At 38.1% G+C, this 18,986-nt stretch overlaps 1 protein-coding gene across 3 annotated transcripts in view; it reads left to right on the top strand.

Annotated features, from left to right (window-relative positions):
* DYNC2H1 (dynein cytoplasmic 2 heavy chain 1) overlaps positions 1 to 18,986 on the top strand; it is a 362,922-nt gene that overhangs the window by 78,075 nt on the left and 265,861 nt on the right. For all 3 annotated transcript variants that reach the window (XM_081541773.1, XM_081541771.1, XM_081541772.1), the window contains exons 39-41: positions 1,527 to 1,734; positions 5,618 to 5,747; positions 9,230 to 9,385. In XM_081541773.1, the coding sequence (XP_081397899.1) occupies positions 1,527 to 1,734; positions 5,618 to 5,747; positions 9,230 to 9,385 (494 nt within the window). The remainder of the gene's footprint in view (positions 1 to 1,526; positions 1,735 to 5,617; positions 5,748 to 9,229; positions 9,386 to 18,986) is intronic.

The raw sequence follows: 18,986 nt of genomic DNA, 5'->3' as shown, positions 1-18,986 counted from the left end.
ATTTTTTGGCTTGGTATTTAACAGAATTTTTAGTCAAAATCTAAGAAGACTCCCTATGTTTTGTTAGGTCACAATTTAACAACTTGTTCACTGCTTCTCCCCTTTGAAGTCACCCTTTTATATATCAAAGAGATTTGACAGTGGTGTATTTTTTACTTCTCATGTAGGACACTGAAGTGTAGCTTTCTCATATTTTCTTGAAGTGCTGTTACATAGAAAGCATTCATACATTCTAATGACATGGTGAAAGACAAAATCTAAACAATATCTCACAAGCTTGTGGAAATAGAAATACCTAGGTCTTGCAAACCATGTTTCCTTTTTTTTTTTTAATTTATCTATTTTTTTACTTGACAGTATTGTATTTGTTTTGCCATACATTGACATGAATCCACCATGGGTGTACATGTGTTCCCCTCCAGAACCCCCCTCCCACCTCCCTCCCCATCTCATCCCTCTGGGTCATCCCAGTGTACCAGCCCCGAGCACCCTGTATCATGCGTCAAACCTGGACTGGCGATTTGTTTCGAATATGATAATTTACATGCTTCAATGCCATTCTCCCATATCGTCCCACCCTCGCCCTCTCCCATAGAGTCCAAAAGACTGTTCTATACATCTGTGTCTCTTTTGCTGTCTCGCATACAGGGTTATCTTTACCAATTTACCAAATTCCATATATATGTGTTAGTATACTGTATTGGTGTTTTTCTTTCTGGCTTACTTCACTCTGTATAATAGGCTCTGGTTTCATCCACCTCATTAGAACTGATTTGAATGTATTCTTTTTAATGGCTGAGTAATATTCCATTGTGTATATGTACCACAGCTTCCTTATCCATTCGTCTGCTGATGGGCATCTAGGCTGCTTCCATGTCCTGGCTATTATAAACAGTGCTGCAATGAACATTGGGGTACACGTGTCTCTTTCAATTCTGGTTTCCTCAGTGTGTTTGCCCAGCAGTGGGATTGCTGGGTCATATGGCAGTTCTATTTCCAGTTTTTTGAGGAATCTCCACACTGTTCTCCATAGTGGCTGTACTAGTTTGCATTGCTACCAACTGTGTAAGAGGGTTCCCTTTTGTCCACACCCTCTCCAGCATTTATTGTTTGAAGACTTTTGGATAGCAGCCATTCTGACTGGCGTGAAATGGTACCTCATTGTGGTTTTGGTTTGCATTTCTCCGATAATGAGTGATGTTGAGCATCTTTTCATGTGTTTGTTAGCCATTTGTATGTCTTCTTTGGAGAAATGTTCATTAAATAAATAGAGCCTTATCATGGAGTGTATCATTGGGTCTTTGGCCAGCTGAGCCAGGATTGCCTATGGGTTCTCCACAACATTTGTAGTATAAATTCATATGAAAAACTTCGACTTGTTCAATTCTTTGTTCTTTATATTTGGCTTCAGAAATACAATATGAAAATTGCTTCTAAAGAATAATAGATAATTATTTTATTTTTTATTTTTAATTACTATTATCATTACATTTATTTTTCTCTCTACATTTTTTGTTTGAAAATAGATGTTAGCTCATGGATAATCTGTGATGGTGATATTGATCCTGAATGGATAGAATCTCTCAATTCTGTTCTGGATGATAATCGACTACTCACTATGCCCAGTGGAGAAAGGATTCAGTTTGGCCAAAATGTTAACTTCATATTTGAAACTCACGATTTAAGTTGTGCCTCACCAGCCACAATATCTAGAATGGGAATGATCTTTCTTAGGTAAGAGCGTTCGCATACATTGTGTTAGAATATTTTCAATTATTATTTTGGTTTCATAGCTAAGTGATATGTGATAAATGAGTAATATGTGAATATTTGTTTTTTTCATTGTTTATTAACTTCCTTGTTACGTTTTTATTCATTCAGAGTTCCTGTTTATTACAGTTGAATTACTTCAGCAGTGTAGTGGTATCACAGGAGAAGGACATGGCAACCCACTCCAATATTCTTGCCTAGAGAATCTGTGGAGAGAGGAGCCTGGAGGGCTGTTGTCCATAGGGTCGCACAGAGTCGAACACGACTGAAGTGCCTTAGCACGCATGCATGCATTGGAGAAGGAAATGGCAACCCACTCCAGTATCTTGCCTGGAGAATCCTAGGGACGGAGGAGCCTGGTGGGCTGCCGTTTATGGGGTCACACAGAGTTGGACACGACTGAAGTGACTTAGCAGCAGCAGCAGCAGTGATATCACAGTTACTAAATAATTATTTTTTGTTTGCATAAATGAAACAGGAAGTATTAATATTTGGTTTTTTTTCTGTAACTTTTCTTTAAATATTATGAATGAGTTCAGAGAAGGGAACATGCCACTTAAGAGCTGGAGGCTAATAATTTAAAGCTGAGTAGCAATATTTTAATCATAGAATTTTAGATTTATAGACTTTTAGAGCTAACCTTGGTTTAAATAGGTTAAAGATTTAATAGGATAAAGGAGTGCATCAGCAGCCATAAGTATCACAGCCTCAACAACCTGGAGAAGGACATGATGTTGTCGTGCCAGAACCAGCAGAGCTTCAGCTTGGAGGGTGGCCTGACCTACGAAGACCCCATCATCTGGTGGTTGGTCCTCAGCAGCGTGCAGCAGAAGATTGAGAAGCAGGACGATGCTGCCCAGGAGGAGAGCAACAGGGAGGAGGGGAGGAGGGCGGTGAGGAAGGCCGAGTCGCAGTCCCTTCCCTCAAGGTGAAGAGCAAGCTCAACTGGAGAGAAGGCCCAGGACTGGCCGAAGGCAGACTGGAGGCAGCCAAGCTCTGGGTCCAGGGCCAGGCTGAGACGGTGTAGCCCTTGCAGTAGCAGATAGCAGCAGATGTAGTTTCAGACTGGGGATAAAACTGTGTAAACAAAAATCTATATTTCTACGGCAGATAAGGTGTATGACTGGCCCTGTTCCGGCATTAATAGCATTTGTAAACATCACTAACTGTTTAAAACGAGGAAAAAAAAATTGCGAATTGAGGAACACGCAACCCCTGTTTTTCTTTTCTTTCCCTGGCGGTGCTGTTTGGCCGCTGTTTGGAATCCCTGTAGTTTAAGCTGTGGATGCATGTGTGTAGCTGTCCACACCTTGTGCTGCATTTTGTTGAACAACTTTAAATAGGGCCTATGAAATGGCCCGATCTTTCATTTTGCAAATTGGAAACCTCTTTATTTAATATTTTATTTCTTCTTGAGTGCACGTGGAAGAGACTTGAAGAGCAAAAATAAGCTGAGTTTAGATTTCAGCGACGGTAGTGCCGTGCTGGCATGTTTGAGCCGGTCTCATTGCCCAAAATGAGTTATTAGAACGTTTTCTTTTACGTTTTGAATTTATGTTTTAGAATTTGATGTTTATCAGTCTATATACAATGCTCTACTCTTTTAGAATCATTCGAAATGACTTTTGCTATCAAATTGATCCAGAATGTTTCCAAAATTGTTTAATTGCTTACTTCTTTGATAATATTGTAGGAAGCATTTATATTAAACTAGCCACAAACTCCCAAGTAATATTTTGAGGTATTAATTATTTTTAAAATAATATGGCATTGAGTTTGTAGCTTTTGTAGCAGTATCTCATCCAGTTTATCTCATTTATTCATTTGTTCTCATAATCCTGTGAGAAAAATAGGATGAAAGGAAAGCTTACCATTAAATTTTAAAATATTTATTGAATGCCTGTTACATGTATGGCACGAATTTAGGCATTTTGAGAGAGACAGCAAGAAAGGAGTAATACTAACAATTACGAAGGGCTTGTATTTATGGAGGGCTTATCTTTATAGAGCATATGTCTGCATAGAGGAGATAGATAAATATAACAGCAATTATAATATAAATTAGAATGTAAATGAAATAAAGGTTAAGTAGAATGCCATTGCTTTTTATCAGAAAAAAGACTCGTTGCTGTAGATGATTTGAAAATTGTTGGTGAACCAGATATTGTTTGTGAGAGATATAATGAGTATTTATGATTTCATGTAAAACACAAATACTTGTTATTTTTAGTTTCTTTTTGATTAACTTTGATTTTTAGGCTTTATTCATTTCTTCAGCAGATATTTTGCACTTACTCTGCAGTAGGCCAAATGGGAGGACCTTTTAATAATGAAAGAGAATGCTATTTATTATGCTGGGATAACTGATATACATCAAGATTGTCTTAGACAAACTAAGACATGTAGTTGCCATAGGTACTAAGGAGATACTGTTGACAACAATAGTTGTCCCTGGTAGCTCAGTTGGTAAAGAATTTGCCTGCAGTGCAGGAGACCTGGGTTTGATCCAGAGTCAGGAAGATTCCCCTGGAGAAGGAAATGGCAAACCACTCCAGTATTCTTACCTGGAAAATCCCATGAACAGAGGAGCCTGGCAGGCTACAGTCCATGGTTTGCAAGAGTCAGATACGGCTTAGCCACTAAATCACCATTGACAACAAAGTCTTTATGCTGAAAGAGTTTAGCAGCTTTCCTTTGTCTGTTTTGAGTGTATCCAATGTAATTTACATATTTACCTTTGATCTTTTTTTTCTTTTCCTTATTAAACTGGATGGAAATGTTGGAAGAAAAATTCAAGGACTCAGTATTTACTTGTGTTACTGTGAAACACTGGTAGAGGACAGGAGAAATGACAGAATTGTGGGCCCTTGTAACTTCTACAATTATTAGTCAATAAGTTGTTTTAACTATAATTTTTATAAATGTGTAACATGTAATTTTGAATAAGATGTCAGTATTATGTATAATTTCAAACATTGAATGTTACTCAAATAATTAAGTGCTTTGCTAAAAAAAATTTATTGTACTTTAGCATGATTTTCAAGTTTCAGTAGTGGCATGGGAATTTAGGTGGTCAGCTTTTTTGGAGATAGAAAGAAAAAATATTTTTAAAGATCTGCATTAAGATGCAGTGCAACTTTTCTAATGTGCATTTGAATCACCTAGGGATATTGTTAAAGCAAAGATTTTGCTTCACTGGGTCTGGGATGGTGCTTGGGATTCTGTAGACCCCATTTTGGGTAGGAATGGTTTAGACCACTTTGTGGCTAACTTGTAGATGTATAATTCTTCTTTAATTTATACTTACAAAGATATGCTATGCTATGCTATGCTATGCTAAGTCGCTTCAGTCGTGTCCGACTCTGTGCAACCCCATAGACGGCAGCTCACCAGGCTCTGCTGTCCCTAGGATTCTCCAGGCAAGAATACTGGAGTGGGTTGCCATTTCTTTCTCCAGTGCATGAAAGGGAAAAGTGAAAGTGAAGTCGCTCAGTCGTGTCCGACTCGTAGCGACCCCATGGACTGTAGCCTACCAGGCTCCTCCGTCCATGGGATTTTCCAGGCAAGAGTACTGGAGTGGGGTGCCATTGCCTTCTCCATACAATGATATAGGTGAGGTTTATTTGCTTTATTTTATAGAAAATGACATATATATACACACTTATATGTGCTTATATATGTAGGAGTAGTATATACACACATACATATACAGAAGTAACTCAAATGAACTCTTGTATACTAGCAGAGTACATATGTAGAATAATGTTTACTGGAGCATAAATTTATTTTGAAAGTAAATTTATGATTTACTCCTAAACAGTTTTTAATGTTTGTTAATATGTTTCAGTGATGAAGAGACAGATCTTAATTCTCTGATAAAATCTTGGTTGAGGAATCAGCCTCCTAAATATAGGAATAATCTTGAAAACTGGATTGGGGATTATTTTGAAAAGGCATTACAATGGGTTCTAAAACAGGTAAGATAATTATAATTCATAATTATTTAGGCAAAAAGTATAATGACTGACTGTTGCTTACATAATTAACCACCTTTTAGTAACGTTCTGACAGAATGTGAGGGTGGAGTGAAGGGTAGGTATCTTCACTGCCATCCCACTGTGTTTCATGGTATAACTTTTATTGTGTTAAGTCTTAAAATACTTTAATTCTTCCATCCATGATACCTTGCAACACTTACCTAAAAATCTTGAAATTGGAATGCCTTTTGAAGTTTTACTAGCAAAACGATCTTTCTGCCACATTTTACTATGTCAATAAATACCTGCCTATATATCATGCTAAAAATAATGACAATATTAAAGTAGAGAAAGGATGTTGAGTTATTTATACTACTCTTGAAACATTTGTTTATTTAGCAAAAATTTATTGCTTATCAAATAGATGCCCTTGATGACACTTTGCCAGGTGAACATTAATAGACAGTGTCTTTCACTGAGAAGGGTTTGTGTCACAGAGGAAACTGACAAGGAAAAAGATAACTGCAGTATAACAGGATGAAGAGAGTATTGCTGCCTTCTAGGAGAGTTTTAAAGGAGATGACATTTAATTTTGAATTTGAAGCATGAATAGAAGTTTCAGCATGCAAAAAAGACAATATTCATGTACTTATATGATGTTTTCAAATTTTGATTTTTCTCTTATGTCATTGCTTGTATTAAAAAAATAAACATATAAAAACAGAGAAAATAAATAGCATTGAGTTTTTTTAAAGGTGATCATTGATATGAACTTAATTTAGAGGTCAGTACTTCAGGGTTGGGCAGATCATATAGACAAATGGTAATTTCACTTTAGTTTTCTAAACTTTTTTCTTTTCTGACTTTGTAAAGATGAATGGTGGAGGACTAGGGACTTGGGAGAAATGACACAAATGAGATAGGTTTCCCTGGAGACTTCAGGGAAGAACCACTCCCACCAGCCATCAGTCCCACTGAGCTGTCTACCTCCTTGTGCTTCTGCAGCAGTGTACTATGTCTTTCAACTATAATTGCTTTCATGCAACTGCAAGCACCTTGAGGGCAAAGATTAAGCCTATTGTACTCCTTATTGTATCCCCAGAAGCAAAGTTTGGTAATAACAATGTGGTGAATAAGAGTATAGGAGCTTGGGAGTTCCCTGACAGTCCAGGGGTTAGACTTCCAGCGCAAGGGGTATACTTTTGATTCCTGCTTGGGAAGCCAAGTAAGATCCCACATTCTTCATGGCCAAAAAGCCAAAAAACATAAAACAGAAGCAGCATTTTAACAAATTCAATAAAGACTTTAAAAACGGTCCATATCAAAAAAAAAAAACCTTAGAAAAGTGAATATATGAGCGTAGTTAAATAACTGGTGCCTGTGTTTGTAGCATCTTTTCAGTAGGTGTGAATGTAAAACATACAACCTAAGCATGCTTTCCAGTGCAGACGCCTTGAAGTCATCTGCTTCATGCTGTCAGTGTTAGACCGAGAGGTGTAGCACTGCATAGAATGTGTTGACTCTTTGACTCTCCCTTGTTTGGGATTTGTGACTGCAGACATGATGACAGGATAAGATGATTAAACCAGAGTGGATACCAAAGATTTAGTTAGAAAATAAACTGATTCTATTCTCAGGTCCTTGTTCTTGTTCGAGATTTTATGTGTTGAGTGTTCCTTCTTTCTTAATTCTGTGCTTTGTTTACCATGTTCAGATTCTGAAAGATATACCATACTGAATGCTCTAGTCAAGCATTGGTTTTATTTATAACTAGAGCTTTACTTTCTTATATTTAGCAAATTAGACAATCTAGAGGGAAATATGTCCGTTTTCTTTATCTTGCCTTTAAAGCTTAGAACTCAGTATGGCCTAAGCTGCTGGATTTCTATCCATTTCCTTCTGTTTTCTCCCCCTTTCCCTACCTATTTCTGTTCTTTGAGAATTATTTATTATGAAGGCAGAGAGATTTTTTAAAATGTAAATTTAGTCATTTTATTCTCTTACTTAAAGTTTAAAGGCACTGAAGATACAATTTGCACTCCTTATCATGGCCTATAAAATTCCACATACTCTGGCCCTTGCCTGCCTCTCTGTCTTGAATCACTCTGCCTTTGCTTCTTCAGGCATATGCCTCTTTTAATTCCTTAAGTATGCCTATTGCTTACCATTGCATATGCTGAGTTCTCCGTATGCCAGATAGGTCTGACTCTTCAAATGTTAGCAATTGTCATCTTCCTTAAAGACAACTTGAGTCCTCAACCTGAGTTATCCTTTCTCAAAACACTCTCTTTTTCTGCTCTATAACTTCTACCACAATGAATTAACCATTTCCTCTATTAGACTTCTGGAGAAGGAAATGGCAACCCACTCCAGTATTCTTGCCTGGAAAATCCTATGGACAGAGGAGCCTGGAAGGTTACAATCCATGGGGTTGCAAAGAGTTGGACATGACAGAAGCAACTTAATATAGCATAGTATGTCTCTTAGAGTTGACTTCCATCTATTTAATTCTCCCTTTAAAAAAAAGCTACCTAGCACTACATACCGGAGAAGGCAATGGCACCCCACTCCAGTACTCTTGCCTGGAGAATCCCATGGATGGAGGGGCCTGGTAGGCTGCAGTCCATGGGGTCGCGAAGAGTCGGACAAGACTGAGCGACTTCACTTTCACTTTTCACTTTCCTGCATTGGAGAAGGAAATGGCAACCCACTCCAGTGTTCTTGCCTGGAGAATTCCAGGGACGGGGGAGCCTGGTGGGCTTCCGTCTGTGGGGTCACACAGAGTCTGACACGACTGAAGCGACTTAGCAGCAGCAGCAGCACGACATACAGATTCTAACCATAATTGGTTTTCCTTGTTAAGTACATAGGGCCCCAAAAGCCCACGGACCTTAATCTATACCACCTGAGTCCAAAAGTTTCATTTTAAAATTCTGTTTAGAGGAAAAGCTCCAAATTGTTTTTAAGCCTGCCTTTACTAATGTTTTTTGGTCCAGAACCATTAATCTAGCCTTTGCCTCTAGCTTCTTTTTTTAAAAATTAGTTAATTTATTTTTATTTTTGGTTGTGCTGTGTCCTCGTTGCTGTTTATGGCTTTCTCTAGTTCTGGTGAGCAGGGGCTGCTCTCTAGTTGAGGTGTCTAGCTTCCTTTTTAATTACCAAGAGGAAATGAGGAACTGTTATGTTTAGACTGATGTTGATTGATTTACTTTTTTAAAAAATTTTTTTCAGGTTTAGGAAGTAAACAAACTGTGTTATCTATTTGAGGACTCACACTTACGGCTAGAAATACACAACTGTATTTTTATGATTACTTTTTATTTTCAATGTTTATGTGTAAGTTGAAATCTAAACTTTCTATAACTTGAGTAGTGGGATAAATTTAAATATGATCCTTGAAAAGATGAGTAAAAAATCTGTGTATGGTGCTAATTTACTGTTAATATTTTCCCTTTGTTTGTAATATGGATTTTAATCAACAGAATGACTATGTGGTAGAAACAAGTTTGGTTGGAACTGTGATGAATGGATTGTCACATCTACATGGATGCAGAGATCATGATCAATTTATTATTAATCTCATAAGGGGTCTTGGTGGAAATCTGAACTTGAAGTCACGTCTGGAATTCACCAAAGAGGTAGTACCCATTTAAAGCCTATGTTTTATCAACATTTTTTGTTAATTTTCGTTGACCCTTGGTGTGTGCATGCATGCATTCTAATAAGTCGCTTCAGTTGTGTCTGACTCTGTGTGACCTGATGGAGGTGGCCTGCCAGGCTCCTCTGTCCATGGGATTGTCCAGTCAAGAATACTGGAGTGGGTTGCCATGACCTCCTCCAGGGGATCTTCTCAACCCAGGGATTGAACCTGTGTCTCTTGCCTCTACCTGCATTGGCTGGTGGGTTCTTTACTACTAGTGCCACCTGGGAAGTCCTGGGTATAGCATTTTGAAGTTATGCATTTAATACAATAATAATACATTTATATTTGGCTTCCCTGGTGACTCAGTGGTAAAGAAACTGCCTGCCAATGCAGGGGAAGCTAGTTGGATCCCTGGATTGGGAAGATCCCCTGGTGAAGGAAATGGAAACCCACTCCAGTATTCTTGCTGGGGAAATCCTGTGGACAGAGGAGCCTAGTGGGCTACAGTCCATGGAGTCTCAGAAGAGTCAGATATGACTTAGTGACTAAACAACAACAGTGTTATAATGAAATGGTTCTTCAGAGGGGTGTTAAATGTGACTGTGTGAGATGATCAATGTAAAGTGCACTTGGAAACAAATAATAAACACTCAGCAATGTTGGCTACTGTACCTGTCTTTAAAAGTAGACTAATTTGCAGCCTTGATGGGGGTGGAGTTTGAGGGAGAATGGATATATCTATATATATGGCTGAATCATTTCACTGTTCACCTGAAACTATCACAGCATTGTTAATTGGCTCTACCCCAGTATAAAATAAAAAGTTAAAAAAAAAGTGGACCAATTTAACTTCATAGGAAGGACTTTTTTGTTTTTGGAGAAAGATAATTAAAAATTATGAAACCAAAATACTATGTATTACTACATTGTTTGATTCTCTTAAACTACTATTTAATAAGATTAAGTGGTGGGATTTTTTCCCAAAAGAAATTATACTTAGAAGTACAATATTTAATAAAACAGAGCAAACTGACGTGCTCCAGGTAGAGTAGGAAGCTCCCAAGTCTTTCTCTGTCACTTCCACTATCGCTTCTGAGAAAACTCAAAGGAGTCTCTAGCTCTCTGACTGCATATTTTGAAATCTGCTGCTTCCATGTTTGCACTTCGGCCTGTCAAATGTGAATAAAGTTATAGATTGAGAAGGCTCAGACTATGTTTAGTATGGACTTCCCAGGTGGTTCAGTGATAGATAATCTGCCTGCAGATGCAGGAGATGTGGGAGATGGGGGTTCCATCCCTGAATGAGGAAGATCCCCTGGAGGAGAAAATGGCAACCCACTCCAGTATTCCTTCCTGAAAAATCCTGTAGACAGAGGAGCCTGGCGGGCCACAGTGCATGGGGTTGCAAAGAGTCAGACATGACAGCCACTGAGCATGCATGAATACATTTATATACAGAGCTACTTTGAATTATGATGGGGTTAACAGCCTGATAAATTCATTGTAAGTTGAAAATATCCTAAGTTGAAAATGCATTTACCTCCTCTAACCTGTCAAATATCATGACTTAATATAGTCTGTCTTAAAGTGCTCAGAATGTTGGCAAAATCATCTCACACAAAGTCTACTTTATAATAAAGTGTTGAATAGTGTGTGATTTCTCAACTACTATGCAGAAAGTGAAAGACAGTGTGGTTTTAAGTATATCAGTTGTTTACCCTGGTGATCGTGTGGCTGCCTGTGAGCTGCAGTTTGCTCCCACTCACTGTTGCTGCCCAGCATCACAGGATGGTATCATACCATGTATCACTAGTCTGGGAAAAGATCAAAATTCAAAGTATGATTTTTACTGAATGCATATCACTTTTTCCCTGTTGTAAACATGAAAAATCATAAGTCAAGCCATTGTAAGTTGGGGACCATCTGTATAAGTACATAGGTACATATACATTTATTTTCTTCTTTGAACTAGTTTATGGTATTTTATCGTGTTATTAACATTTTATAAAATAATTAGGGGTGGTGTTTGGTGAGCGGCTCCCTTGAGTACGTGGCAGTGGAGGGAGGTTGGCATCCTGGACAGAAGTGGAATTTTCATACACCCTGCCCTGTACCTCTTTTCCACTTGGCTGTCTGTTCCCGGGTTATGTCCTTGACCGTAAACCACGAGTCCGGAGCTGAGAAATCCAAGTGTGACTGTCAGGAGAAATCCAGAAGAGCCAAAGAGCCCAATCACGTCAGACCTTCTGTAGCCACACACACACCTCAAACCCTGAGGAAGTGAGTGAGGATCAGCGGGAGGAAGCCAGCCAGCCAGAGATCAAGCCCTGAGCCTTTAGAGTGGGAGCACTGACTCCAAAACCTGGTCTACCGGAGAACTCCTAACCCTGGGGAGTATCAAATATTAGGAACTCCCACAAAGGAAATGACTTGAATACAAGACCAACCACCAGTAGCACCCTGTGCAAACAAAAACAAGACAAAAATACAAACCCAGTCATCAGCAGACAGGATTACCACCACACTCAGCCCTGCCCATCAGAGGGGGAAAAAAAAACAACTCAGCACAAATCTCACTGTATAATGAGGCTTACACAAACCACTGGACCAACCTAAGGAAGGCAGAAACCAAAAGGAAGAAAGAATTAAATTTTGAAGCCTGGGAAAAGGAGACCTCGAACACATATGTTTAAAAAATACATTTGAATCAGTTCTAATGAGGTGGATGAAACTGGAGTCTATTATACACAGTGAAGTAAGTCAGAAAGAAAAACACCAATACAATATACTAATGCATATATATGGAATTTAGAAAGATGGTAACGATAACCCTATATGCGAGACAGCAAAAGAGACACAGATGTATAGAACAGTCTTTTGGACTCTGTGGGAGAAGGCGAGGTGGGGTGATCTTAGAGAATAGCATTGAAACGTATATTATCATATGTGAAGCAGATTGCCAGTCCAGGTTCGATGCATGAGACAGGATGCTCAGGGCTTGTGCACTGGGATGACCCAGAGGGATGGGATGGGGAAGGAGGTGGGAGGGGGGGTTCAGGATGGGGAACACATGTACACCCATGGCTGATTGATGTCGATGTATGGCAAAAACCACCACAATATTGTAAAGTAATTAGCCTCCAATTAAAATAAATAAAAAAAAAAACTGAAAAGGAAGAAAAATACTGCAGAAATGAAGGAACAAACCAGAAGCACAGAAGCTCAAGTAAATGAAGAGGAAATAGGCAAACTACTTGAATAAGAATTCAGAATAATGATGGTAAAGATGATCAAAAACCTTGAAAACAGAATGGAGAAAATGCAAGAATCAATTAACAAAGACCTAGAAGGATTAAAGAGTAAACATATGGAGACAAACAAGAAAATTACTGAAACAAAATACTCTAGAAGGAATCAATAGCAGAATATCTGAAGCACAAGAACAAATCTGAGCTGGATGATAAAATAGTGGAAGTAACTTCTGAAGAGCAGAATAAAAAGAATGAACTGAGGATGGTCTCAGAGACGTCTTGGACAATATTAAATGCACCAACATTTGAATTACAGGGGTCCCAGGAGAAGAGAAAAAGAAAGGGTATGAGAAAATTTTTGAAGAGATTATAGTTGAAAATTTTCCAACATGGAAAAGGAAATAGTCAATCAAGTCCAAGAGATGCAAAGAGTCCCCTACAGCATAAACTGTATGTCCTCAAGGAGAAACATGCCGAGACACGTACTAATCAAACTAACAAAGACTAAACACAAAGAATATTAAAAGCAGCAAGGGAAAAGCAACAAGTAACATACAAGGGAAACTCCATACGTTTAACAGCCGACCGTTCAGCAGAACTTCTGCAGGCCAGAAGGGAATGGCAGGATATATTTAAAGTACTGAAAGGGAAAAATCTACAACCAAGATTACTGTACCTAGCCAAGGATCTCATTCAAAATTGATGGAGAAATTGAAAGTTTTTCAAGGAAAAGTTAAGAGAATTCAGTACCATTAAATCAGCTTTACAACAAATGTTAAAGGGACTTATATAGTCAGGAAATAGAAGAAAAAGATCTACAAAAGCAAAAATGAAACAAGAAAATGGCAGTAGGAACATATATATCAGTAATTACTTTAAATGTAAATGGATTAAATGCTCCAACCTAAAGACACAGACTGGCTGAATGGATAGAAAAACAAGACTGATATATATACTGTCTGTAAGAAACCCACTTCAGACCTAAAGACACATAGATTGAAAGTGAGAGGATGGAAAAAGTTATTCCATGCAAATGGGAAGCAAAAGAAAACTGGAGTAGCAATCCTCATATCAGACAAAGTAAAACTTAAAGAATATTTCAAGAGATAATGAAGGACACACAAAATGATCAAGGGATCAATTCAAGAGGAAGATACAGCAATGGTAAGTATCTATGCACCCAACATAGGAACACCTCAATACATAGGACAGACACTAACAGACATAAAAGGAGAAATTGAAAGTAACACAATAATAGACTAGACATTAACACCCCACTCACACCAATCGACAGATCATTAAAACAGAAAATTAATAAGGAACCATAAGTCTTAAATGATACATTAGATGAGATGGATCTCATTGGAATCTTCAGGACGTTCCATCCAAATGCAGAAGAATACACCTTCTCAAGTGCCCATGGAACATTCTCCCAGATAGACCATATCTCAGGTCACAAGTCAAATCTCAGTAAATTTAAGAAAATTGAAATTGTATCAAGCATCTTCTCCTACCACAACGCTATGATACTAGGTATCAATTGCAAGAAAAAAACTGTAAGAAACACAAAGACATGGAGATTAAACAATGCGTTTTCTAAATAATGAACAGGTTACTGAAGAAATTAAAAGGGAAATTGAAAGATTCCTAGAAATAAATAACAATGATAACACGACAACTCAAAACCTATCAGTTCAGTTCTGTCACTCAGTTGTGTCCGTCTCTTTGTGAGCCCATGGACTGCAGCACACTAGGCTTCCCTCTCCATCTCCTGTAGCCTGTTCAAACTCATGTCCATCGAATCGGTGATGACATCCAAACATCTCATCCTCTGTTGTCCCCTTCTCTTCCTGCCTTCAATCTTTCCTCACATCAGGGTCTTTTCCAAGGAGTCTGTTCTTTGCATCAGGTGGACAAAGTATTGGAGCTTCAGCTTCAGCATCAGCCTTGCAGTGAACAGTCAGGACTGATTTCCTTTAGGATGTACTGGTTTAACCTTCTTGCAGTCCAAGGGACTCTCAAGATCCACAGTTCAAAAGCATCAGTTCTTCGGTGCTCAGCTTTCTTCACAGTCCAACTCTTACATTGATACATGACTACTGGAAAGACCATAGCTTTGACTAGATGAACCTTTGTTGGCAAAGTAATGTTTCTGCTTTTTAATATGCTGTTTAGGCTAGTCATAGCTTTTCTTCCAAGGTTATAGCAAAAGCAGTTCTAAGAGGGAAGGTGATAGCAATACAATCCTAACTCAAGAAACAAGAGAAATATTGAATAGACAGTCTAACCTTATGCCTTAAACAACTAGAAAAAGAAGGACAAAAACACCCCAAAATTAGCAGAAGGAAAGAGATCAAAAAAATCAGAGCAGAAATAAGTGAAAAAGAAATGAAAGAAACAAACCAGTTAAAAGCTGGTTCTTTGAGAGGATAAACAAAATTGACAAACCTTTAGCTAGACTTTTCAAGAAAAAAAGAAGAATTCAATCAACATAATTAGAAATGAAAAAGGAGAGGTTACAACAGACAATGCAGAAATACAAAGGCTTATAAGAGACTATTATGAACAACTATATGGCAATACAATGGATAAGCTGGAAGAAATGGATAGACTCTTAGAAAACTTCAGTCTTCCCAGACTGAACCAGGAAGAAATAGAAAGTATGAACAACCCAATTACAAGCACTGAAATTGAAGCTATAATCAAATATCTTTCAAAAAACAAAAATTGAGGACCAAATGGCTTCACAGGTGAATTCTATCAAACATTTAGAGAAGAGCTAATGCCTATCCTTATAAAATTCTTACAAAAAATTGCAGAGGAAAGAACACTTCTGAACTCATTCTATGAGGCCACCATCACCCTGATACCCAAACCAGGCAAAGACAACACAAAAAAAACTACAGGCCAATATCACTGATGAAGATAGATGGAAAAACCCTCAACAAAAGTTTTAGAAACAATTCAACAACACATTAAAAAGCTCATACACCACAATCAAGTTGAGTTTATTTCAGGGATGCAAGGATTCTTCAGTATACACAAATCAATCCATGTGATACACCATATTAGCAAATTGAATGATAAAACCATGTGATAATCTCAGTTCAGTTCAGTTCATTTGCCAGTCGTGTCTGACTCTTTGTGACCCCATGGACTGCATGCAGCACGCTGGGCTTCCCTTTCCATCACCAACTCCCGGAGTTTACTCAAACTCATGTCCATTGAGTTGGTGATACCATCCAATCATCTCATCCTCTGTTGTCCCCTCCTCCTCCGGCCTGCAATCTTTCCCAGCATCAGGGTCTTTTCTAATGAGTCAGTTCTTTGCATCAGGTGGCCAAAGTAATGGAGTTTCATCATCAACATCAACCCTTCCAATGAATATTCAGGGCTGATTTCCTTTTGGATGGACTGATTGGATCTCCTTGTAGTCCAAGGGACGCTCAAGAGTCTTCTGCAACACCACAGTTTAAAAGCATCAATTCTTTAGCACTCAGCTTTCTTTATAGTCCAACTCTCAATGTCCATAGTGACTACTGGAAAAAAAAACATAGCTTTGACTAGATGGACCTTTGTTGGCAAAGTAATGTCTCTGCTTTTTAAAATGCTGTCTTGGTTGGTCATAACTTTTCTTCCAAGGAGTAAGCGTCTTTTAATTTCATGGGTGCAGTCACCATCTGCAGTGATTTTGGAGCTCAAGAAAGTAAATTCTGTCACCGTTTCCATTGTTTCCCCATCTATTTGCCATGAAGTGATGGGACCAAATGCCATGATCTTAATTTTCTGAATGTTGAGTTTTAAGCCAACTTTTTCACTCTCCTCTTTCACTTTCATCAAGAGGCTCTTTAGTTCTCCTTTGCTTTCTGCCATAAGGGTGGTGTCATCTGCATATCTGAGGTTATTGATATTTCTTCAGGCAATCTTGATTCCAGCTTGTGCTTAATCTCAGTAGATGCAGAAAAAGCCTTTGACACATATCAGCACCCATTTATGATTAAAACTCTTCCCAAAATGGGCATAGAATGAACCTACCTCAACATAGTATAGGCCGTATATTATAAGCCTCTCAATGGTGGCTTATAATGGTGGCTCTCAATGTTATTCTCAATGGTGAAAAACTGAAAGCATTTCCCCTAAGATCAGGAACAAGATAAGGTTCTCCATTTTCACCACTGTTACTCAACATAGTTTTGGAAGTCCTACCTACAGCAATCAGAGAAGAAAAAATGACTCCAGATCGGAAAAGAAGTAAAGCTGTCACTCTTTGCAGATGACATGATACTATACATAGAAAGCCCTAAATATACTATCAGAAAATTACTAGATTTAATCAGTGAATTTAGCAGTCACATTATAAAGAATCTATACACAGAAATCACTTGCATTCCTATATAATAACAATGAATAATCAGAAAGAGAAATTAAGGAATCAATCCCAGTCACCATTGCAACAAAAAGAATAGAATATCTAGGAATAAACTTAACCAAGGAGACAAAAGAATAAGTACAGAAAATTATAAGACACTGATGAAAGAAAGAAAAGATGACATAAACAGATGGTAGGAAGAATCAATATTGTGAAAATGACTATACAACCAAATGCAATCTACAGTTTCAATGCGATCCCTATGAAGTTACCTATGGCATTTTTCACAGAACTAGAACAAAAATTTCATACTTCATTTGGAAGCACAGAAGACCCTGAATAGCCAAAGCAGTCTTGAGAAAGAAGAATGGAGCTGGGGGAATCAACTGTAGTGACATCAGATTATACTACAAAGCTACAGCCATCAATACAGTATGGTAATGGCACAAAACAGAAAGATAGACCAATGGAACAAGATAGAAAGCCCAGAAATAAACCCATGCACCTATAGGTACCTTATTTTTGATAAAGGAGGCAAGAATATCCAGTGGGGCAAAGACAGCCTCATCAATAAATGATAGTGGGAAAACTGGACAGCTACATGTAAAAGAATGAAATTAGAGCACTTACTAATACTGTACACAAAGATAAACTCAAAAGGAATTAAAGCCCTAAATGTTCGACCAGAGACTGTAAAACTCGTAGAGGAAATCATACGCAGGACACTCAACATAAATCAACACAAGATCCGCTATGACCCACCTCCTAGAGTAACAGAAATAAAAACCAAAGTAAACAAGTGTGACCTGGTTAAACTTAAAAGCTTTTGCACAGCAAAGGAAACTATAAGCAAGGTGAAAAGACTACCCTCAGAATGCGAGATAATCATAGCAAATGAAACAACTGACAAAGGATTAATTTCCAAAATATACATACAACTCAATACCAGAGCAACAACCCAATGAAAAATTGGGAAAAAGACCTAAACAGACATTTCTCCCAAGAAGACATACAGATGGCTACCAACACATGAAAAGATGCTCAGCATCGCTCATTATTAGAGAAATGCAAGTCAAAACTGCCATGAGATATCACCTCACATCGGTCAGAATGGCCATCATCAAAAAATCTGCAAACAGCAAATGCTGGAGAGGGTATGGAGGAGAGGGAATCCTCTTGCACTGTTGGTGGGAATGTAAATTGATATAGCCACTATGGAAGACGGTATGGAGATTCCTTAAAAAACTAGGAATGAAAGGTCCATATGACCCAGCAATCCCACTCCTAGGCATAGACCCTGAGGAAACCAAAATTGAAAGAGACACTTGTATCCCATTGTTCATATCAGCGCTATTTACAATAGCTAGAACATGGGAGCAACCTAGATGTTCATTGACAGATGAATGGATAAAGAAGTTGTAATACATATACACAATGGAATATTACTCAGTCATAAAAAGGAACCCATTTGTGTCAGTTCTAGTGAGATGGATGAACCTAGAGCCTATTATACAGAATGAAGTAACTCAGAAAAAGAAAGATAAATATCATACACTAATGCATATATATGGAATCTAGAAAGATGGTACTGAAGAATTTATTTTCAGAGTAGTAATGGAGAAACAGTAGAGCCTATTATACAGAATGAAGTAACTCAGAAAAAGAAAGATAAATATCATACACTAATGCATATATATGGAATCTAGAAAGATGGTACTGAAGAATTTATTTTCAGAGTAGTAATGGAGAAACAGACATAGAGAATAGACTTATGGACATGGGGAGAGGGAAGGAGAGGGTGAGATGTATGGAGAGAGTAACATGGAAACTTACATTCCCATATATAAAATAAATAGCCAATGGGAATTTGTTGTACGGCTCAGGAAACTCAAACAGGGGCTCTGTATCAACCTAGAGGGGAGGGGAGGGAGATGGGAGGGAGGTTCAAAAGGGAGGGGACATATGTCACCTATGGC

Source organism: Giraffa tippelskirchi, chromosome 11, assembly GCF_054371585.1.
Source record: "Giraffa tippelskirchi isolate mGirTip1 chromosome 11, T2T-mGirTip1v1.2.pri, whole genome shotgun sequence".
In the NCBI taxonomy this organism is placed as follows: Eukaryota; Metazoa; Chordata; class Mammalia; order Artiodactyla; family Giraffidae; genus Giraffa; species Giraffa tippelskirchi.
The sequence above is the reverse complement of the archived record's forward strand: the minus strand, read 5'-3'. Positions and strand labels throughout refer to the sequence as shown.